Raw genomic sequence first — 22,186 nt, forward strand, 5'->3', positions numbered from 1 at the left:
TAACTGCTTAGAATAGTCCTTCAAATATTGTATAAATTTACTCCAGTCTTTTTGGAATGCTTGATTTTGGAATGCTCGGATTTTCCCTGTCAGTTTCGCCAATTCTGCAAGTTCATCATCTTAATCTGCCACTCTTCTTTTGTTGGTAGTTCTTTTTCTTTCCCTTTTTGGGCTAAAACAATTCTTGCTGCAGTTGTTGCATACATAAAAATTTTTTTATCTCCCTTTGGTATTTCATCCCCCACTATTCCTGGTAAAAAGGCTTCCAGGTTTTTAACAAAAGTATTTTTATACGTTTTCTTCAACTCATTATATATCATTTCCCAGTAAATGATGTATAGGTGGTATTCAACACCAACCAAACTTGCTAAAATGTATAGGACAAGAAATAAAGAGTGTTGAAATGTAAAGAAAAGGAAGGGAATTTTTATCACATGTGATGCACCTGTAAAGAGGTAAAAGCTTCCTTTTCTAGACATGGGACAAACAGAAGTGGGTATGATACCTTTATCTCACCTTTGTTGGAAGGTCTCAAGTTAAAACTGTCTTGCAGGTATGCTTTCCTCCTGGACAAAGCCCTGCTAATCTGCAAGCGGAAAGGAGATTCATACGATATGAAGAAATTTGTCGATCTGACCAGCTACCAGATCCGAGATGACTCTTCTGTAGAGAAAGACAACAAGAAGGTAATGTTTGGGTATGGATTTGGGGGCTAGGCTGGGGGGGGGCTGAGAAGGGAATGGGAGTTGCGGCCTTAATTCAGCAGGCACCTCCACCCCAGAACAGAACTCTGTTCTTCCCATTCTTCCCAAATGGGACTAAGAGGGAACAAAGGAGTCCATGTCAATAAATATGGCCTAGCCAAGATTTTATGCTAATCTGTTATTCCCCTTTACTTTCTTCTTGACAGTGGACTCACATGTTTGTCCTAATCGAGCTTAATGGTTCCTCGGGCTTCGAACTGTACTTTAAGACGCGGGAGCTGAAGAAGAAATGGATGGAACAATTTGAAATGGCCCTGTAGGTCTACACTTCTACTCCTGCCCCTGTTGTATGCTATCCTTTACAATCCCAAGACTGTTGCAGTCTGGCTGCAGTTCCATTCTAGTCACTGGAACATTTCCATGACAGTACCATGATTCTGCAGCACTGGAACTTGACCATAATATTACCAGAAAAAATGTGCAAAATTGGCAGATTTGATGTAAGAATCTGAATCTTTCGAATGGGCTGGGATGGACACCCAGGGCCCATCCAGGGTGGTGTTTTGTTGTGGGTGTTTTCTGCAACCTGTTCTTGACACAATGATGTCTTTATTCTGTGTTGGCTCCAAACAAACAGTCCATAAGCCTGTGAATTTGATGTAGCCACCATTGTTGTAAGCTGCTGACTCCCTCTTTCTCAATTTCTGGTGCAGCTCCAATATCTACCCTGAAAATGCTACAGCAAATAGACACGAGTTCCAGATGTATTCCTTTGAGGATACCACCTCCTGCAAAGCCTGTCAGATGCTGCTGAGGTACATATCCCATCCCACTCTACCCAAGCCACACAGGAGGGACAACTACCGTATTGGCCCAAATATAAGCCACACTTCCCCCCCAAATTCTGACAGTGAAAAGTGTGGCTTATATTCGCGACCTTACAAAAAATGGCTTGGAGCAGGATTGTCCCTGGATGCTGGCTGGTTTGGGCTGGGCCGGCTTCCAAGATGGCGGCGCGGTGAGGGGGTTCCTGAGAGTGAGCCAGAAGGCGGTGAGGAGGAGGAAGGGAGGGAGGGAGGAGTGCGGATGAGAGAGCGAGAAGGTCTGCCAGGAGGAGGAACAAGAGATACAGTTGGTGTGCTGGGACTGGCGCTAGTCCGAGGTGCTGCCTGGCTTTAGCCCGCTGAGGGCCGCATGAGTCCCACCAGCAGCTGCCTCTCTCTGCCCATCCCATTGGGGGGGCCATGTGGTGCTGACCCTCTAGAACAGCGGATCTCAACCTGTGTGTCCCCAGATGTTGTTGGGCTTCAACTCCCATCATCCCTGAGCTCTGGCCTTGCTAGCTAGGGGTGATGGGAACTGTAGTTCAACATCATCTGGGGACCCACAGGTTGAAAAAGGCTGCTCTAGAAGCACTGTTGCCTACCATCACTGCCTGGAGTGAAGGCACTGCCTCTTTGGCCCCCTCCTCTGTGGGTATTGTCTTTTTTTTCCTTCCTCCCCAATAATTTTAAAGGTGCGGCTTATATTCATGTGAGGCTTATATTCGGGCCAATACGGTATCTCTTTTGTTGCATAGTAATTTTTATTTGGTTTTTCAAATATTAATTTATAACAATTCAAATTGCATATCCATATTTAGAGATTTCTCCAAATCTCTGGCCTTCCTACCTCCGTGAGTCCTATCGTACACCCTCTTAACTGCATATTTTTCCACAATCCATATTTTGTATCTTTCCATCTTGTCCATAATATTCGTTACATTACAAATGGTATTAAAATCCTGCTAGTGTGTTCATCTCTTTACAGTGATCTCCTAGATAAATTATAAATTTTCCCCATTCTTTATTGAAGTTTAGGTCTTCTTGGTTCCCGAGTCTTCCAGTCGGTTTTGCCATTTCGGCATAGTCCAACAGCTTGATCTGGCATTCCTTTCTGGTAGAAGGGACAACTATCTTAATAATATAGCTGCCAGCTTTATGTGATCCCACCTTTAGAAGTGAAATAAAATGCTTTTTTTAAAAAACCCACTTTATTTAACAATCAACAATAATTTACACAACAATTCACCATTCACTATAATCTACTATACCTAACAATACACAACACTACGTGACATTACAATACAATACATATATCAACATTCAAAATGTTTATCTATATCTATTTTAAATGCTAATGGAGTTATTAATATCAGGATAGCCCATGTAAAAGTTTTCTCACTGTGGAACATGGAGATTTGGATCACATCAGGCATTATTTGGAACCACAACCCCTGAGCTTTAGTGGCTAGCGGCAGGAAACCCTGTAAGACCTCAGGCTTGCAAGATCTGCTTTGGTTTTTCTAGAGCCCCAAGATCCACCAATCAGAGACTGGCACTTTGGACCCAGAAATATTTTTGGAGTGCTAAAACTGAACAGAGCTCAAAGTTCTCTCAAGCAGAAAAATCCACTCATCACCTCAAGCGTCCTTCATTGTAGTCACAGGAGCCATCTCCTAGGGGCCAAGTTCCCTTCGGCCCCCCAATAAAATATTTGGGGGGTCCATCCCCTCCCAAAATCAATGGGCATTGCCATTCAAAAGGTGTGCATGGAATTGATTATGCGAGGCAGGGCTTACCTGCCCCACCTATTTTATTCAAGCTGGCACTCCTGATTTCAGCAGTATATTTTAGGGTGGGGCTGTCATTTTGTTGATGCTCTTGTCGAACAATTGAGAGTCAGAAAACCTGATATACTGCAAATTACCCAGAGATCTGATCTACCAGTAGATCTCCAGACCTATCTTCTACCCAGCACTTATGTAAGGCAACTAAGCAAGACTTCACTTTATTATACATAAGCCCCCTCCCTCCTCTTTCCCATCTGCACACAGAGGAACCTTCTATCAGGGTTATCGCTGCAGCAGATGCCGGGCACCTGCTCACAAGGAATGTCTGGGGCGGGTGTCTCCGTGTGGAAAGTCCAGCTCAGGTAAAGGTAAGGTTTCAGACTCTTCTAAATTGGTGGACGAGTCTCTAGAGCAGCCTTTCTCAAACTTGGGCCGGGTCCTCAGATGTTGCTCGACTGCAGCTCCCATCATCCCTGACCACTGGTCCTGCTAGCTAGAGGGTATGCAGAGAATGATTATCGATAATGAAATGGGAAGCAATAAGATGGTGATACACAGTTTCACCTTATTTTTAAAAGGGTGTGTGTGTGAATCAGAGCTCTGTTCCTATAGTAGGTAAGGTAAAGGTAAAGGGACCCCTGACCATTAGGTTCAGTCGTGGCCGACTCTGGGGTTGCGGCGCTCATCTCGCTTTATTGGCCGAGGGAGCCGGCGTACAGCTTCCGGGTCATGTGGCCAGTATGACTAACCCGCTTCTGGCGAACCAGAGCAGTGCATAGAAACGCTGTTAACCTTCCCGCCAGAGTGGTACCTATTTATCTACTTGCACTTTGACGTGCTTTCGAACTTCTGGGTTGGCGGGAGCAGGGACCAAGCAACGGGAGCTCACCCCGTCGCGGGGATTCGAACCACGACCTTCTGATCGGCAAGTCCTAGGCTCAGTGGTTTAACCCACAGTGCCACCCGCATCCCTCTCCTATAGCAGGTAATGATATACAAATATGTGCTTCATTTTAAGCTCTTCTCTTCATGCCTATTGTAATCTTTCCTTATTTTTTGTTTAATACAGAGTCTGGATCTACCATGAAAAAGGTAAAAGAAAAAAAGGTGGAGTTAATAGCAATAGTAGGTGGGGTGAGGTGGAAGGACACCTGCAAGAAAGCCTAGCAGGAAGGGGTGTTTAACCCTTACCCTAAGAGTTCTCCCCATCTGCCTTTCTGCTCAGACCTCCCCTCCCTAAAAGAGGCCTATATTTAGCCTTGGAACCAAGATTGGGAGGAGTGAGAAGGGCTTTTGCAGAGAATTGGCAGGCGGGAGGAAGGTTAAACAGCCCCTTCTTCCTGCCAGTCCTCCCTTGCCCTTGTGCTCATAAGACAAACATGGGGCCCCAGAAACCTGTTTTTGCAGAGAAGTATTGTGTGGTTCTGCCCAAAGGTTGCTTTTTTTTAGCAGGAACCAATGGCAGTTGTCTTTACTTTGTGGCTGAAAGACACCACACTTGTTTCCTCCCGAAAGAGCCAGATTAAGTGCAGGCATGCACAGCAAATAATACTTAGAAATTGAAAGAACTGGAATTGTAGAACAAAATTCTGGGTATCTCCAGTTTTGGTTAATGTGGATATGAATTATAAAATATAGATGGTGTTGTGTTCTTTCCCATTCATCACTCAGTTAGAGGCAAGCAGTTATCGATTTGACTGGATTGTTCAATTCTTTTGTAAATTGTTTGTATGCTGCTGCTTTTGTCCCCATAGCCACAGAGCCCTGACCCCCAAAAGATTTCCTCCCTTTTCTCCTTGGCCCCCTTTTATTCCTTCAGTCCTTGCCTCCTTTACTTCTCAACATCAGGTCATTTTGCTGCTCCCCTCCCCTGCTATTTCCATCCCCCCACTCCATCCCCACCTCTTCAAACCCACTGCTTCCTAAGTCCTCTTCTCACTCATCTTCCCAAACCTCAGTCTGCTTAGCACCAAACCTTTCTGCTTGCTTCCACCAGCATGTAGATCCTTCTGTCTGTATACTTTTTGTGAGTTTTTGCTTTCTGAAAACTGACCCCTTACTGAGGGCTTGTCCACACTTCCACTAGTTCCATGCCTAGAAAGCATTTGGGGTCCAAGAGATTTCCCCGTACTTTCAAGGCATCAGTCTGAGCTGTTTTCTTTCGTTCTGCCACTTTTCCCGGGAGAACCACAGAAAAACCGTTTGACGTTTGTTCCGATTCAACAGTAACCAGCAGGTTTTCCTGGGGAGAAGCGGTAAGACAAGGGGAAGTGTGGATGAGCCCTGTGAGGGAAGTTTGTCAACATGCAATGGGCTGAACCTGTCTCCTCGTGAATATGAATAATTGTGAATGTTCTGTGACATCACAGCAACTCAGCCAATGGTGTGGAAATGATTCATAATCCACAGTCAACCAATTTTTAGCTTAAGATGTGTACATTGTGCATAATGAATAAAATACACCATACAGGTTGAATATGATATATCCTTCCAGAAACTTGGATGTGTACCTTGGTCATTATAATTTTCTATATCCTGTTAACCTCTCACTTCATTCCCGTTACCTGAACCAAAATCCATTTTTCTGTGCAGAATAAATCCAATCGACATACGCTGGAGAGCGATAAAGCTGCTCTAGGTGAGTTGTAGTTACCTGGTAGCTCACTTTGTATGTTTCCGCAAGGACACCAATGATGGCAGGTGACCGATGAAGGATTGAGTCTGGCAGCCCCCCAAGACTAGCAACAGAGCACTTGGAGAACTCACTGCTTGCATTCACCTACATGGCTCCACCCATCACTTGGACACAGAATAGTGTGGTTGTTCCTAGTTATTTAAAAAGCTCACTCCCATAGCATGTGGTTGAAATAAAAGCAATAATAATAATTTTATTAGTCGTACTCAGCCCATCTGGCTGGGTTTCCCCAGCCACTCTGGGCAGCTTCCAGCAGAGTATAAAAACATAACAAAATATCAAATGTTAAAAGCTTCCTTATACAGCGGTACCTCGGGTTACAAACGCTTCAGGTTACAGACTCTGCTAAGCCAGAAATAGTACCTTGGGTTAAGAACTTTGCTTCAGGATGAGAACAGAAATTGTGCTGTGGAGGCAGGGCAGCAGCAGGAGGCCCCATTAGCTAAAATGGTACCTCAGGTTAAGAACAGTTTCAGGTTAAGAATGGACCTCCAGAACGAATTAAGTTCTTAACCTGAGGTACCACTGTACAAGGCTGCCTTCAGGTGTCTTCTCAAAGTTGGGTAGTTCATCTCTTTGACAGGGCGGGTGTCACTACCGAGAAGGCCCTCTGCCTGGTTCCCTGTAACTTCGCTTCTTGCAGTGAGGGAACTACCAGAAGAGCCTCGGAGTTGGACCTCAGCGTCCGGTCTGAATGATGGGGTGACGGGGTGTGAAGATGCAAGGAAACTGATTCATCTAATCACTGCAATTCTCTTCTTTGCTCTTAAGGGCTGCCCAAACTGGAGGTCTGCCAGGAGTATTATGGTATTCCTCCACCTCCTGTGGCATTTGGTCCACCACTGAAGCTCAACGTGGGGGATATTGTGGAGCTAAACAGAGCTGAGGCCGAGCAGCTGTGGTGGCAGGTAGGCATAGTCAACACTGCTGTCCAACGGTAGCTCTTCAGTCTTGAGGTGACATCAGGATAACATGGTGATGAATAACTGGGATGATGTATGAGCTATTGAATAGGTAAAGGTAAAGGACCCTTGAGAGTTAAGTCCAGTCACAGATGACTCTGGGGTTGCAGTGCTCATCTCGCTTTACAGGCCGAGGGAGCTGGCGTTTGTCCGGAGACAGCTTCCAGGTCGTGCAGCTAGCATGACTAAGCCGCTTCTTGCGAAACCAGAGCAGTGCACAGAAATGCCGTTTACCTTCCCACCGGAGTGGTACCTATTTATTTACTTTCACTTGGACGTGCTTTCAAACCACTAAGTTGGCAGGAGCTGGGACCGGCAAGCCCAAGAGGCTTAGTGATTTAGACCACAGCGCCACCTGCGTCCCATTGCATGCCTTCTCGTACAATACAAATAAAGGAACTACTGAATCTTTTAAGTGCAAGTCTGCCAGTGTGATTTGAAGAACCAAGGGGGAACATAGGTAAAGGATGCTGAACTCTTCTCCTTCCCTCACCCTCTTACTCCTTCAATCTGCCTTGTTTGCACACTGACGTGGCCTTTTAAATGGCCCCTGTCCTAACAGGCAGCAGCAGAGGAGGAGTTCTGCTGCCAATCAAATTGCTGCCCAGAGCTCAGCATTACTCTTGCAGGAGGAGTCTTTGCGGCCCATGCAGCATGTCTTCCAAAGTCCATGGACCATTTCCAGAGATTCATTTAGCATTCATCAGGCTACCTATTCCCCCAGAAGATCCTCTGCTCTTTTTCACAGTCTAGAGGTAGGCTAGTTCCAAGTACAGTAGCTTAAATGTGCTAAATTTGGGACTGAAACTGGAAAGGGTGGCTTCTCACTTCCAGTTCACAGCACACTTAGATGCAAGGGCTATTTTTCCCCCCAGCAGTTCAGAGGCATTCTGTGTAGGGGAAATAAACCTCCAGGTCATTTCAGGTCAATGCTTGTAAACAACTTAAAGTCAACCATTGGAACTTTTCCCCCATCATCTAAAGCTCTTTTCAAAAATGTTCAACTGCAGGTCGACCATACTTTTCATGAGTTCTTTGCTTTCGTTCATTGTTTTCAGGGAAGGAACACGTCCAGCAATGACATTGGCTGGTTTCCTTGCAAGAAAGTGAAGCCTTATGTCTGTGTAAGTAGCACATATCTGGGGGAAGTGATTTCTTTGTGTGTTTTAGTTGATTAGAGGATTATTGAAACTGGCTTGGTGTGTTGTAAACCATTGGTCATCACACACACACAAAATAGAATTAGGTTGAGGTACAGTTTAGCATAAGTGGTTCCCAACACACTTGTCAGAGACTGCCTCCAGGTCCCAGCTCACAGAAGACCAACGCTAGCCAGCGGAACTGTACAAAGTCTTTATTGAAGTTTAGTTCCCATTTTCAAACCCTAGCGTGCATCTCTACGTCTAGACCCTAGACCAGCGAAGCCTCATCTGAGTCTCCGCCCCCTGTACACCAGTTCAACACTCTAGCCTTACTCCACCTTCTGCGTTTCTCCTTCCGCCTCTGGGTCCTACTACCCCCCTGGGTGCCTTCCTTCCTGGACGCTTCGGATGCGGACCCCTCGGACTCCTCCCCCTCTCTTCGGCGGGCTTTGGGACCCGGCTCCCTCTCCGGGCTGCTTATGGCGCCACCCTCTTGTACATTTGAACTTGGCGCGCGCGCGCTGCCCCTGACCTTCCTTTTGACCGTTTCCTCGCTCTCTGATGCAGGCGTGGCTAACCCTGACTCCTGTCCTTCCGCTGACGGAGAGCTGCCTGCTCCCGATGCCTGGGGCTCCTCCCCCCTACTGCTCTCCGGTGGGGAAGCTGGTCCCGATTTCCAGCTGCTGCTCTCTGAGCCCTCTCTGGCCCCTCCCTCCTGGGGTGTTCCCCTTGGCAACCCCCTTGCTCTGATCACGGGAGCCCCTTTCTGTGAATCCTCTGATTCGCTGGAGAGACTTAGAGACCTCGGACGGCTATCATCGCTGACTTCTCCCTCGGATTCCTCTCCCTCGGTCTCTAATTCCTCCCTTCCCTGTCCCTCTGCTCCTGAACCCCTGACATCCATCCCCCCCTCGAAGCCCCCCCTTCCCCCCTCCCCTCCTTCCGGTGTGGGTACTGGGTGCTCCGTCGTAGCGGGGGTGCGTGCAGGATACAGTTCGTCCCCCATGTACTCGTCGACATCTCTCTCCTCTGCTTCCATCTCTCTGTCTCCGTGCTCGAACCCCACGTCTTCCCCCAACACGTCCATGTCCGTCTCGCCCCCCTCCCCCTCTTCGGGTGATCCCAGCCAAGGACCACTCAGCCACTTCCTGCTCCACTGCTCCTCTGGTCGATCGTCCCACCAATAAGAGCTGTCTGAGGCAGACCCTGGTGGCGAACCCACCCGGGAGCTCGGGACTGGGGCCTGTTCTTCGTCCGAGTCGAACCCCTGGAATGTGCTGGCCGAAAGAGTGGTTGTGAAGAGCCAGTCGTCGAAATACTCGGCTGGCATGGGCCTGTGTGGGAAGAGGGCATGAAACTCCTCTTTGAGCAGAGGCTCCTCCAAAGCATAGTCCGGAACCCAGCTGTTCGCAGTGGCCGGGGTACCCTCTCTGGCTAGGAGATATTCTACTCCTTCTTCCCCCCATCTCGAGTCTAAAATCTCTGTGACCTCGTTGATGTGCCCCCTCCTTGGCGACCCCCCCTGTCTGGGCCCTTCTCTGGGCGGGTCCGGTGCTGTGTCCGGCTCCTGAAATCTATGAGGTGCTTTGTAGGGCGTGAGCACTGATCTATGGAACACCGGATGCATCCTGGAACCCTCCGGAAGCGCTAACCGGAAGGCCACTGGATTGACCTGTGCCTGGACTTGGTAAGGTCCTAGCTGCTTATGTCCTAGCTTCTTCTTCGCTAACGATCTGGTCGGCACTGCTTGCGCTGCTAACCAGACCCAGTCTCCCACCTGTATGTCTTCCCCAACTCTTCTGTGTCTGTCTGCCTGCACTTTGTATGCGTGTTTTGCGAGTTCTAACTGCCTCCTGAGCTGTTCGTGGACTTCCTGCAACTCTGACGCTAAGGCTTCCGCTGCCTGTGGCTCCCCCTCCCCCACTCTCTCTAAACTCGGGAAGGTTCTGGGATGCCTCCCGTTGTTGGCAAAGAACGGCGTCACCCCCGTCGACACGTGCTTCGTATTGTTGTAAGCGAACTCAGCGAGTGGCAGGTAGTCCACCCATGTCGTGGGCTGCTGATTGGCGTAGCATCTCAGGTACTGCTGCATGATGGCGTTGACCCTCTCCGCTTGTCCGTTGGTCTGTGGGTGTCTCGCCGACGCCAAATTGACTTTGACGTTCAGAATGCCCATCAGCTTCTGCCAAAAGTTCGAGATGAACTGTCGCCCCCGGTCGGAGAGAATAGATCGTGGCAGACCGTGAACCTTGAACACGTGGTCAATGAACAGTTTGGCGGTCTGCTCTGCCGTGGCTACCTTCGCACACGGAATGAAGTGTGCCATTTTAGTAAACATGTCCACCACCACTAGCACTGCTGTCTTTCCCCTCGAACTGGGCAGATCCGTGACGAAGTCCAGGGCCACCCTCTCCCACGGTTCAGCCGGTGTTTGCAGCGGTTCCAGCAATCCCGCCGGCGGTTTGTGAACTGACTTGGCCCTTTGGCAGGTGTCACATCTCGCGACGTAATCCGCGACTTCCCCCCGCATCTTGGGCCACCAAAAGTCTCTGGCTACTAGTTCGACAGTCTTTTCTTTGCCAAAGTGCCCGGCTGTGGGAGCGTCGTGTAGCTGCTGCAGAACCCTTGCGCGGAGGTCGTCTCCCGGCACGTAGAGTGCTCCCTTGTGGAGGAGCAACCCATCGCGTATCTGGAACTCGTCGGCCCTCGCTGTGCCCCTGTGCACCTCCTCCATCCTGGCCTGTGCGAAGGGGTCTTCCCGCAGCGCTCGACGGACGGCCTCCAGGTCCACGGTTGCCGACGCGCATGCCCATGCTTCCGGTGCGAAAATGTGCTTGGCCGCCGGCGGTGCCGCCTCCTCCAGGTATTGCGGCTTTCTGGACAAAGCATCCGCCATCACGTTGTTGTCGCCCGGAATGTACTCTATCTTAAAGTCGAAGTCCGCGAAGAACTCCGCCCATCTAATGTGTCGCTGGTTGAGGAACCTAGCCGTGCGCCAGTACTCCAGATTCTTGTGGTCCGTGTGGACCTGCACTGTGTGTCTGGCTCCGATAAGGAAGTGCCGCCATGCCTTGAACGCTGCATGGATGGCTAGCAACTCCCTGTCCCAGATGGTATAATTCTGCTCCGACTTGCTGAGCTTCCTCGAGTAGAAGGCGCACGGCCTCCAGTCCCCCTGCTGGTCTTGTTGCAACAGGACAGCTCCCACGGCTCTGTCTGAGGCGTCTGTCTCCACCCTCATGGGTCTGCTGGGATTCACATGCAGCAGCTGCTCCTCTGACGCGAAGAGCCGCTTGAGTCTCTGAAAGGACTGCTCCGCTTGCTCCGTCCAGATGAATTTCTTCTTCTTGGAGCTGAGCGTGTCGGTGATGGCCGCTGTCTGCATGGCAAATCCCTTGATGAACTTGCGGTAAAAGTTGGCAAAGCCGACAAACCGCTGGACTTCCTTCCGATTGCGTGGGCTTTTCCAGTCCAAAACTGCGCTAACCTTGGCGCTGTCCATGGCGAGCCCCTTGTCTGACAGCTTGTAGCCAGGAAATCCACCTCCGTCACGTCGAACTGGCACTTCTCCAGCTTGGCGTACAGCCTGTGCTCCTTCAGTCTCTGCAGAACTTCCCTGACATCCCTCTCGTGCGCCTCGCGCGATTCTGAAAAAATCAGGATGTCGTCCAGGAAGCATACGCACTTCTTGTAAAGGAGCCCCGCCAGCACATGATGCATAAAGGCTTGGAAAGTGTGAGAGCCATTTTGCAATCCGAAGGGCATAACTCTGTATTCGTAGGTGCCCAGTGGCGTGAACATGGCCGTCTTCCACTCGTCGCCCTCGCGCATGCGAATCAGGTTGTACGCCCCACGTAGATCCAACTTGGTGAAAACGCGTCCTTTCCGCACCGTCGCGAGCAGGTCGTCTATCTTGGGCATGGGGAAAGCTGAGGGCTTGGTTTTCGAGTTTAAGATCCTGAAATCCACCACCAGCCTCCGTTGGGGCGTGTCCCGCTTCTTCACAAAGAATACTGGACTGCCTCCCACCGCTTTCGACTCCCGGATGAACCCACGCTGCAAATTGTGATCTATGAACTCCCTGAGTTCCTGCAGTTCATCCTCAGACATGGAGTACAGTTTCCCCGTTGGCAGCGTCGCCCCCGGCAGGAGGTCAATCTTGCAATCATAGGGTCTGTGAGGAGGTAGCTTGTCCGCCTCCTTCTCGCAGAAAACCTCCAAAAACTCCGCATACTTGTGGGGTACTGCTTGCAGCGTGCCCAACTGTAACTGCGGGTCCTCCTCTTCCTCCTCTGGGCTGGGTATGATGCAGTGTTCTGCACAGTAGGAGGATCCAAACGTTAGTTGGCGCTGGTACCAAGCCAACGCTGGGCTGTGCCTGTGCAGCCAACTCATGCCTAATACTACAGGCGTGTCTGACAGTTGGGTGACATTGAAGCTGATGACCTCCCGGTGATTCCCAATTTGCATCACCATCGGCGGCGTCTGCTGCACCACCTGCCCCCCTAGCAGTTCCCTGCCATCCACCGTGACAACCTTCAGGGGCAGCGTGGCTGGCAGTAAAGCTATGTTGTGTCGTTGAATGAACTCCAGTCCTATAAAGTCTGCATTACTGCCAGAGTCAATTGTGATAGGCACTTCTAAGGTGAGTCCATTGGGCAGCTGGAGCGATGCGGTGAGCTGCACCACTGGTTTGGGCGGGAGGGGGTCTGTGGGCTGCAAAATCTCCGGGGACTTCTTCACTGACTTGTCTGGCTGGGCCCCAGTGCCTCCTATTCCAGCCAGACTTCGTCGTTTCCCTGCTGTGGTTCTCTCTGCTGAGTTGTTTCCAATACTGTCACTGAGGCTGCAGTTTGCTTGCGGAGCCTCTGGGGACACTCTTTCGCCAGATGCTCCTCACTCTCACATATATAGCACTTCCTGTTCCTTCTAGGCAGCTTCGGTTTTACTGCTCCCGGTGTTAAGGCTCTATTAGCTGAGAGAGCCCTAGCACCTCCAATCTCCATCTGCTCTTCGCCCCCTCCCTGTGGAGGCGTGGACTGCGCACGCGCTGTCTCTCTAGACAAGAGGGGGGGCACCCTCCCTGGTGTGCGTCCCCAACGTCCTTCTTCTTTGCTCCATGGCCGTTCTTCCTGCCTCACCCCAATCGACAGCGCTCTTTCCACCACTTGCTGAGTGGTTGTGGGTCTCTCTCCCCGTGCCATCTCATCTTTGATCTTTGGGCTCAATCCCTCCAAAAAAAGGTCTCTAACTGGCGGAGAATCCTTATCCCAATTCAGCGCGTTGACCAATGCAAAAAACCTGGAATGATACTGCCTGACGCTGGCTTTCCCTTGTCTTAGCCCAAATATGTCCTTTCTGGCAATATCAATGTCTATGTTTGATAAGAAACAGGAATCCATCGCCTTAATGAATGCATCTGCGCTTTGGAGCGCTGGATCCTTGTCCCTCCACAGATTTCGCAGCCATGCTTTCGCGTCCCCATGCAAATGGGACAGGATGAACCCCACTTTCTCTTGCTCATCTCTAAAGTCTCTCTCCAACAGCTGCAGCGCAAACAGCACGTCTGCTCGGAAATTGGGGTACTGCTGCAAATTCCCATCAAAATGAGATACAATGCTGGCTCCTCTTTTCCCCAACCCAATCCCCTCGGATCTGGGTCCCGGTAGCCCCTGCTTCGCAAGCCCCTCTAACCTGGCTTGAAGATCTCTGCAGGCAGCCGCCGCTTCTTCCTCTCTCTTCCTGGATGCGATTATTTCAGCGCTGAGTTGTGTCACCGCTTCTTGCAGGGAAGCTATTTTCTGTTCTGTAGTCATCTCGCCTGACTTTTGTGAGCTCGCAAGGCACCAGTCTTCTGCCCTCCCTGCCTCGCTCCCGTAGCGATGCTTGAGGCGAAGAAAACCGGTGAAAATTTGAGATGAGGCTTACTGTCAGAGACTGCCTCCAGGTCCCAGCTCACAGAAGACCAACGCTAGCCAGCGGAACTGTACAAAGTCTTTATTGAAGTTTAGTTCCCATTTTCAAACCCTAGCGTGCATCTCTACGTCTAGACCCTAGACCAGCGAAGCCTCATCTGAGTCTCCGCCCCCTGTACACCAGTTCAACACTCTAGCCTTACTCCACCTTCTGCGTTTCTCCTTCCGCCTCTGGGTCCTACTACCCCCCTGGGTGCCTTCCTTCCTGGACGCTTCGGATGCGGACCCCTCGGACTCCTCCCCCTCTCTTCGGCGGGCTTTGGGACCCGGCTCCCTCTCCGGGCTGCTTATGGCGCCACCCTCTTGTACATTTGAACTTGGCGCGCGCGCGCTGCCCCTGACCTTCCTTTTGACCGTTTCCTCGCTCTCTGATGCAGGCGTGGCTAACCCTGACTCCTGTCCTTCCGCTGACGGAGAGCTGCCTGCTCCCGATGCCTGGGGCTCCTCCCCCCTACTGCTCTCCGGTGGGGAAGCTGGTCCCGATTTCCAGCTGCTGCTCTCTGAGCCCTCTCTGGCCCCTCCCTCCTGGGGTGTTCCCCTTGGCAACCCCCTTGCTCTGATCACGGGAGCCCCTTTCTGTGAATCCTCTGATTCGCTGGAGAGACTTAGAGACCTCGGACGGCTATCATCGCTGACTTCTCCCTCGGATTCCTCTCCCTCGGTCTCTAATTCCTCCCTTCCCTGTCCCTCTGCTCCTGAACCCCTGACAACACTGGACACCACAGAATCGGAGAATTGTAGAGTTGGGAGGGACCCTAAGGGTCATCTAGTCCAACCCCCTGCAATGCGTGTTTTGCAAATTTTTTTTGTCTAATCTGTTGGGCTCCTAGAGCAAACACAGAAATCTTATCAGCAAGTACTGTAATGCATTTTCTCCCTATTATTAAAAAATTAAACTTTCTGAGTAATTCCTTTGAAAATGTTTTCCCTAGAAGAGGTATACAGGGAGTAGTACAGTACATAACAAACAATATATTTCACTTCTCCCTGGCTGCAAATATATAAACAACAACAAACAAACAAACAAACAAACATTTATTTATTATTTGTACCCCGCCCACTCTGGGCATCTTCCAACAAAGATTAAAAATACATTAAAATATTACACATTTAAAACTTCCCTGAACAGGGCTGCCTTCAGATGTCTTCTAAAAGTCAAATAGTTGTTTTTCTCTTTGACATCTGGTGGGAGGGTGTTCCACAGGGCGGGTGCCACTGCCAAGAAGGCCCTCTGCCTGGTTCCCTGTAGCTTTGCTTCTCGCAATGAGGGAACCACCAGAAGGCCCTCGGCACTGGACCTCAGTGTCCAGGCAGAACGATGGGGTTTTAACAAATACTCCAGGGTCATAGATATGTAGAGATGGAAGGGACCCAACGTTGGACTCAGACCCATGACCCTGAAATTAAAAGTCCCATGTTCTACCAACTAAGCTATCCCTGTGTTTTCCCTCATCTAAATATACTATGGACATGCTTTGATATATCAAAGTTGTGAATAACTTCCATATCACATCGGCAAATAATTCAAGGAAGTAATCTGAAAGTCCATAATCAAATTTCACAGAGTACTAAAATGGTGAAGGCAACAAGATGTGATCTCCAACTAAACTAATACACTGCTTTGTAGCTACAGGTGTATCTTCAGAACATCAAGGATTAGTCCATACTTGTTTCACATTTGTTATCCCAATTCCGATAATATCTATTGGAGATTTCCTCCAATTAGCATTTTTAGGCAACTTTGTGTCTGGCATATGCTGTGATTTCAGGCAATACAGAAGCAGGGCGGTATGAGCTGTGGACAATATAGAAAAGAACCCAACCTCAAATCTCATCTTGACAATAGGAATGCCACATGGGAGATTCAAGTATGTGCTCTATTGAGATGTTGAGTGTTGGTGGATGTCATAGATATTGCCAGTGCTTTTTTTCTGGGGGGACGCATACCCCTAAACCAGTGTTTTTCGATCTTTTTTGGGCAAAGGCACACTTGTTTCATGAAAAAAATCACGAGGCACACCACCATTAGAAAATGTTAAAAAAATTAACTCTGTGCCTATATTGACTATATATAAAGTAATTCTCTTGAATAGGAGTCAAATAAACACAAAGAAAGTATTTTATAATTACTTTATTATGAAATAGTAAGTAAACAGAAATATGAAAAATTATAAAATACTTTATTTTAAAATCTTTCGAATTTTTCAATTTCCCCCACGGCACACCAGGCAACATCTCGCAGCACACTAGTGTGCCGCGGAACAGTGGTTGAAAAACACTGCCATAAACATCACAGCTCCAACTATGGGGGCAGTATGTTCCTCTGGGCCCTAGCTCTATTTTCACTCACAGGTCCAATCATTTCAGACCCGTAAGATGTTTATTTTTCATTTCTATTTCCTGGACAGATTTTTAAGTGGGGTGTGAGTATTCCTCTAAATACCAGTTGCTGGAGATCACAACTGGAGAAAATGCTATTGTGCTCAGGTCCTTCTTCCAGGCATCTAGTTGGCTCCTGTGAGAACAGGGTGCTGGTCTGGAGGGGCTTTTGATTTGCTACAGTAGGGCTCTTCTTAATAATAATAATAATAATAATCTTATTACTTATACCCTGCCCATGTGGCTGGGTTTCCCCAGCCACTCTAGGCAGCTTCCAGCACATATGAAAACATACTTATTGTGGTTTGGGGTGGTTATTATGAAATTGCTACTCTTTGTTTTCATTTTTATTCTGGGCAATGTCATCATCAAATTGTTCCCCTGGGCTTTTTCCATTACTTTTTGGAGCAGGGCTGGTGCCAGACTTCGGAGGTGCCTCAGGACCATGCCACTTATGGGTGCCTCACCCTCACAGAGAAGGCAGAGCCCTTGCCCACTACCACATGCAAAGGCAGCAAGGCCCCCTCCCCCAGGCCACCCCACCCACCAACACCCATGACAAGAAAATTGAGATGGCTGCTGCTGTGCAGTCCTCCTGCTGGGATGACAGATCCAGTGCTTTTTTCAGGAGGGAGACGGATGGACGCAGGGAGATGCATACCCCTAAACATTTTGTGAATCTAAGTTTGGCCTCCTTGAGAGGCAGTACTTCAATATGAGTAGGAAAATGACAGTACCCCTAAACATTTTTTAAAAGAAAAAAGCACTTAACCCCGTGCTGTTTAGTTACCCATCTTGGATGCTGAATGCTTCCAGATAGGTGTTTATTGTGGGATCAGTATGTCTCATGCATTCAACTGTTTTGCAGCATCCATACAATGCCATTATCTTTCTTTCTTTTTTTACATAGTATTTATTGACGTTTTAAGGTTACAAAAAGAAAATAGAAGAAACACCAAATTAAACAAAAGCAAAACAACACATCACAATAAAAAAAAGAAAAATGGAAACAATTAAAAAAAAACAAATCGAACCTTTCCATAACTTGTCTTTCATTTGCTTGTTTCCCTGACCTCCTCACACCTCCCTTTTTTGTATTCTAAGTCAATTATCCATTTCAGCAAATCCTTTCCCTCTCTTCAAATTTTTATCCTGAAAATTTATCTTAATATTAATATAAGTTTACTTTCCCTCCTTTCACCAATTAACAATCTATTTTTCTTAAATCTTTGTTACATTTTTGCTAGAATCACATAAATTCATTCCAACCATACAATGCCATTATCACCAAAATGCTAGCTCATATTTTTTTGCAATTTAATCCAGGTTTAAAGGGTAAAGGGACCCCTGACCATTAGGTCTAGTCATGGCCGACTCTGGGGTTGTGGCGCTTATCTCGCTTTTCTGGCTGAGGGAGCCGGCGTACAGCTTCCGGGTCATGTGGCCAGCATGACTAAGCCTCTGGCAAACCAGAGCAGTGCACAGAAATGCCATTTACCTTCCCGCCAGAGTGGTACCTATTTATCTACTTGCACTTTGACGTGCTTTCGAACTGCTAGGTTGGCAGGAGCTGGGACTGAATAACGGGAGCTCACTCCGTTGCGGGGATTCGAACCGCCAACCTTCTGATCGGCAAGTCCTAGGCTCTGTGGTTTAACGCACAGCACCCTTTCGATTAAAAGTCCAATTTTTTTTTAAAAAAACCTGCTTCCAGGTTATTCATTACTGATATTTCAATAAGCCAGTTAACAATATTAAACCCCCATCTGGAAGCACCCAAAAAAGAGAGAAAGTGTTTTTACTTTGCAACCCAATGCTATAAAACACTGCATTTGCTGAATTAGAAGGAAACCAGCTGGGGAAAAAATATGCTACAGGAAATAATTGATAAAATATGACTTTGGATTTAAGCAGCATAACTGCACAGTGTTGCAGATCATCTTCTGGGTGATGTCTTTGCCTCATTTGTCAAAACATTCCCACCAAAATGAATGAGGAAAGTAAAAGGCGAAAGAATTATACGATCTGAAGAGAAACCAGAGTGTTAAAATGACATTGGTTTAGAAATTACGTGGTTTTCAGCTGTAATGGATAAGTAAAAAGAAAAGAAAAGCCAAAAATTAAACGAAAATTAAGGGAAAGGATTTGCTGAATTAATAAATTAGAAACTGGAATACAGAAAGGGGAGGTATGAGAAAGTCGGGGAAGTAAGTTATAAGAAAATAAGGGATTGAAATTATAAAGGTAAAGGTAAAGGTACCCCTGCCCGTACGGGCCAGTCTTGACAGACTCTGGGGTTGTGCGCCCATCTCACTTAAGAGGCCAGGGGCCAGCGCTGTCCGGAGACACTTCCGGGTCACATGGCCAGTGTGACATCGCTGCTCTGGCGAGCCAGAGCTGCACACGGAAACGCCGTTTACCTTCCCGCTGGTAAGCGGTCCCTATTTATCTACTTGCACCCGGAGGTGCTTTCGAACTGCTAGGTTGGCAGGCGCTGGGGCCGAGCAGCGGGAGCGCACCCCGCAGCAGGGATTCGAACCGCCGACCTTTCGATCAGCAAGTCCTAGGCGCTGAGGCTTTAACCCACAGCGCCACCTGTGTCCCTATTGAAATTATACTTGTTTTTAATTTTGTCTGTTTGTATTATTGTTTTGTTTTTATATAATTTTTGAAAATTTAATAAAAATCTTTTTAAAAAAACCAAAATGAATGAGGAAAGGATTTCACCCTCTGCTGTTTTTTTCAAAATACAAATCCTACCCCAATTCACAGAAAATAAATACTGTATTACCTTTTCTTTCCCAGATTCCTCCTCCAGATCTGTCAGTCTTTCACTGGTAAGTAGCACCACAGAATGAAACCATTTCAGTAGCTTGTTATCCAAAACTCCTTATTCTGTGATGTCTAGCATGAGGTTAATGAACCTTGCATTCTACATAGGCCTAGGGTTTCTGCTGGTAGTAGCCCACTTGTAAATCTACACAGTATGCAAGTACAATGAGACATCACATGCACATACAAGGTTTGCTGTGAGGTTTTACCATGCTATTGATTTTTAAATGTGTTTATCCCATATCATAAGTTCAGAGCTGTTACACCAAGCTGAGAGCAGGGTCTTCTTCTTTTTTGGCAATCACTCATAGCCGAGTAAGATTGTCTTCCATAAACACAGTTTTAACAGTGAGTTCGTAAGTGACTGCAGAGGCCAATTCAGGACCCACACGTCCTTCCATAGTGGGGACATAGGTTTCTGGGCAGGGAGTTGATCGTGGTGAGGGTTCACCAAGCGTACCTTCCTCTCAGCACATTTCTCCCTTTCATCCTGAGTTCGAGCATCTTCAAAGTCCATGACACCTTTGGTAAAGGCTGTTCTCCAATTGGAGCGCTCTCAGGCCAGTGTTTCCCAGTTGTCGGTGTTTTTACTGCATTTTTAAAGATTTGCCTTGAGAGAGTCTTTAAACCTCTTTTGGTGACCACCAGCATTACGCTTTCCATTTTTAAGTTTGGAATAGAGTAGCTGCTTTAGAAGACGATAAGTAGGCATCCGAACAACATGACCAGTCCAACGAAGTTGGTATCGAAGTATCATTGCTTTGACACTGGTGATCTTTGCTTCTTCCAGTACACTGGCATTAGTTCGCCTGTCTTCCCAAGTGATGTGTAAAAATTTTCACAGACACCATTGATTAACAGAGAGAGGACAGTATTCTCCCTTGCTCTTCATTTCATTGTTGCAATAGAGTAGGCACTCATCTAAAGACTTTATGAGAACACTGATAGTTATATTGAATAAAAATAAGGCACATGGGATTTCTCATGCTGCTTTGATCTCCCACCTTCTGTCTTTTGTGGTGGGGGTAAACTGTGGGATACAGAGACACCCAGTGACCAAATGCTGTACTGCAATTAACAAACACCCCTCATTGTACAGGTATGCAGGGCCCATGGAGCGGGCAGAAGCAGAACAGACCCTTGCCAGTCGTTCGGATGGGACTTTCCTGGTGCGGCAGAGAATCAAGGATGCAACTGAATTTGCCATCAGCATCAAGTAATGTTATTGCTCCCCACACTGGAAAACCAGGCTAGAGAAGGAGATTTGTATGTGCAGTACAGTAGTACCTCGGTTTTCAAATGTCTCCGTTGACATTCCGTTTGGAACTCGAATGCTGTAAACCCGGAAGTAAATGTTTCGGTTTTCGAACACGCCTCTGAAGTCAAACCGGAAACACGGCTTCCGTATTGAGGCTTCCATTTTGAGTTTTCGGTTTTTGAACGTTTCAGAATACGAATGGTCTTTGTCAGGGAACTGCCATCAGGGCCGGAGGGAGAGAGCGGGCTCCGGAGGGGTCCCAGAGAGCGTCCCGGGATGGGGAGAGGCAGCCCATCTTCTGGGGAAGAGAATCAGCGTAGCACCAGTGGAGAAGGAGGGCAGATGGGGGAATCGGCGAGGCGGTCCCATGACTCCTTGCCGGGGACCAGCGGGGAGAGCACGGGCCCTCCGCTGCCCACACCCTCCCTGCACAGAAGGCTTCCGCGCAGGGAGAGTAGGAGGAGACTAGGCGTCAAAGAGTTTCTTTGCTGGAAGAAGTTCAAGAAACGCCCACTGACGGATTCTGCCAGCGATTGAGACAGCCACGGGTGAGAGGCTGTCCGGACAGAAAAGGTTCACTCAGGCAACCCAGCCAGGTGTTGCACCGGTTTACGCACGAGCAACCCCTAGAACCATTACAGTCTTCCAGAATGGATTACGTTCGAAAACCAAGGTACCACTGCATAATAAAAGGAAAGGAAGAAAGAAAACCTTGAAGCTGGCAAAGTTTAGAAAAATCATACCTTTTTTTAAAAAAATGCACATCCACACTAGAATCCATTGATTAAGGTTTCTTTGGAAGTTGATGCTTAAAACTTCATCATCATCATCATCATTTTTTTATTTGTACTCCTCCCACCTGACTGGGTTGCCCCAGCCACTCTGGGCAGCTTCCAGCATATATAAAAACATAACAAATATTTAACATTTAAAAACTTACCTGTACAGGCTTGCTTTCAGGTGTCTTGTAAAAGTTGTATAGTACCTTATCTGCTTGACATCTGATGGGAGGGTGTTCCACAGGGCGGGTGCCACTACTGAGAAGGCCCTCTGCCTGGTTCCCTGTAACTTCATTTCTCACAGTGAGGGAACTACCAGAAGGCCCTTGGAGCTGGACCTCAGTGTCTGAGCTAAATGACAGTGGCGGAGATGCTCCTTCAGGTATACAGGGCTGAGCCAAGTACTCTTTGGTGAGAGAGCCCCAGCAGAGATTTAAATACAGCATGGATATATAGGATGTTAAGACCTTTAAAATACCCCCTTCTAAGTTGCTTCCAAAGTTTCCCACTTCCCTTAGCACAGAAAGAGATCACCAATTCAGTAAGGTAAAGAGAGTTTACTTACAAACTCTTCAGCGGTCAGATTCATGTGCTTTTCCACACAGCAGCGAGAAAATACAACTTAGCGGTACAACTTAATTTCAAAATTGGTAAGAGTTTCTAAATTATTTGTATAGAGAGAGAAAAAAATGGCTTTCTAAAGCCACACAGTCTAAGTTGGATGCTCTAGCTTAGACATCCTTATATGGTGGAAGGAAAAAGAACAAAGAGTTTGGTAGCCCTTCCTCTCAGGTAAGGCGTGTGACCTAGCTAAGCCTGGCAGGACAGCTTACTCTAGGATCCTAACCC

The 22,186-nt window shown here is 47.9% G+C and overlaps 1 protein-coding gene across 8 annotated transcripts in view; it reads left to right on the plus strand.

Moving 5' to 3' along the window:
- The window catches only part of VAV1 (vav guanine nucleotide exchange factor 1), a 75,782-nt gene that overhangs the window by 46,316 nt on the left and 7,280 nt on the right, over window positions 1–22,186 (plus strand). For 5 of the 8 annotated variants that reach the window (XR_014163925.1, XM_081893985.1, XM_081893981.1 and 2 more), the window contains 11 exons: window positions 554–686; window positions 911–1,020; window positions 1,418–1,519; window positions 3,580–3,683; window positions 4,385–4,407; window positions 5,908–5,953; window positions 6,782–6,918; window positions 8,031–8,096; window positions 15,859–15,957; window positions 19,274–19,305; window positions 20,400–20,516. Coding sequence is in view for 7 of the 8 variants with exons in the window: in XM_081893985.1 (XP_081750111.1) it covers window positions 554–686; window positions 911–1,020; window positions 1,418–1,519; window positions 3,580–3,683; window positions 4,385–4,407; window positions 5,908–5,953; window positions 6,782–6,918; window positions 8,031–8,096; window positions 15,859–15,957; window positions 19,274–19,305; window positions 20,400–20,516 (969 nt within the window). In the remaining variant the exon portion in view is untranslated. The remainder of the gene's footprint in view (window positions 1–553; window positions 687–910; window positions 1,021–1,417; window positions 1,520–3,579; window positions 3,684–4,384; window positions 4,408–5,907; window positions 5,954–6,781; window positions 6,919–8,030; window positions 8,097–15,858; window positions 15,958–19,273; window positions 19,306–20,399; window positions 20,517–22,186) is intronic. The other 3 variants (XM_081893982.1, XM_081893984.1, XM_081893983.1) reach the window with 3 other exon arrangements.

The sequence above is a fragment of the Podarcis melisellensis genome (genome assembly GCF_964234715.1).
Source record: "Podarcis melisellensis genome assembly, chromosome: 17".
Taxonomy (NCBI): Eukaryota; Metazoa; Chordata; class Lepidosauria; order Squamata; family Lacertidae; genus Podarcis; species Podarcis melisellensis.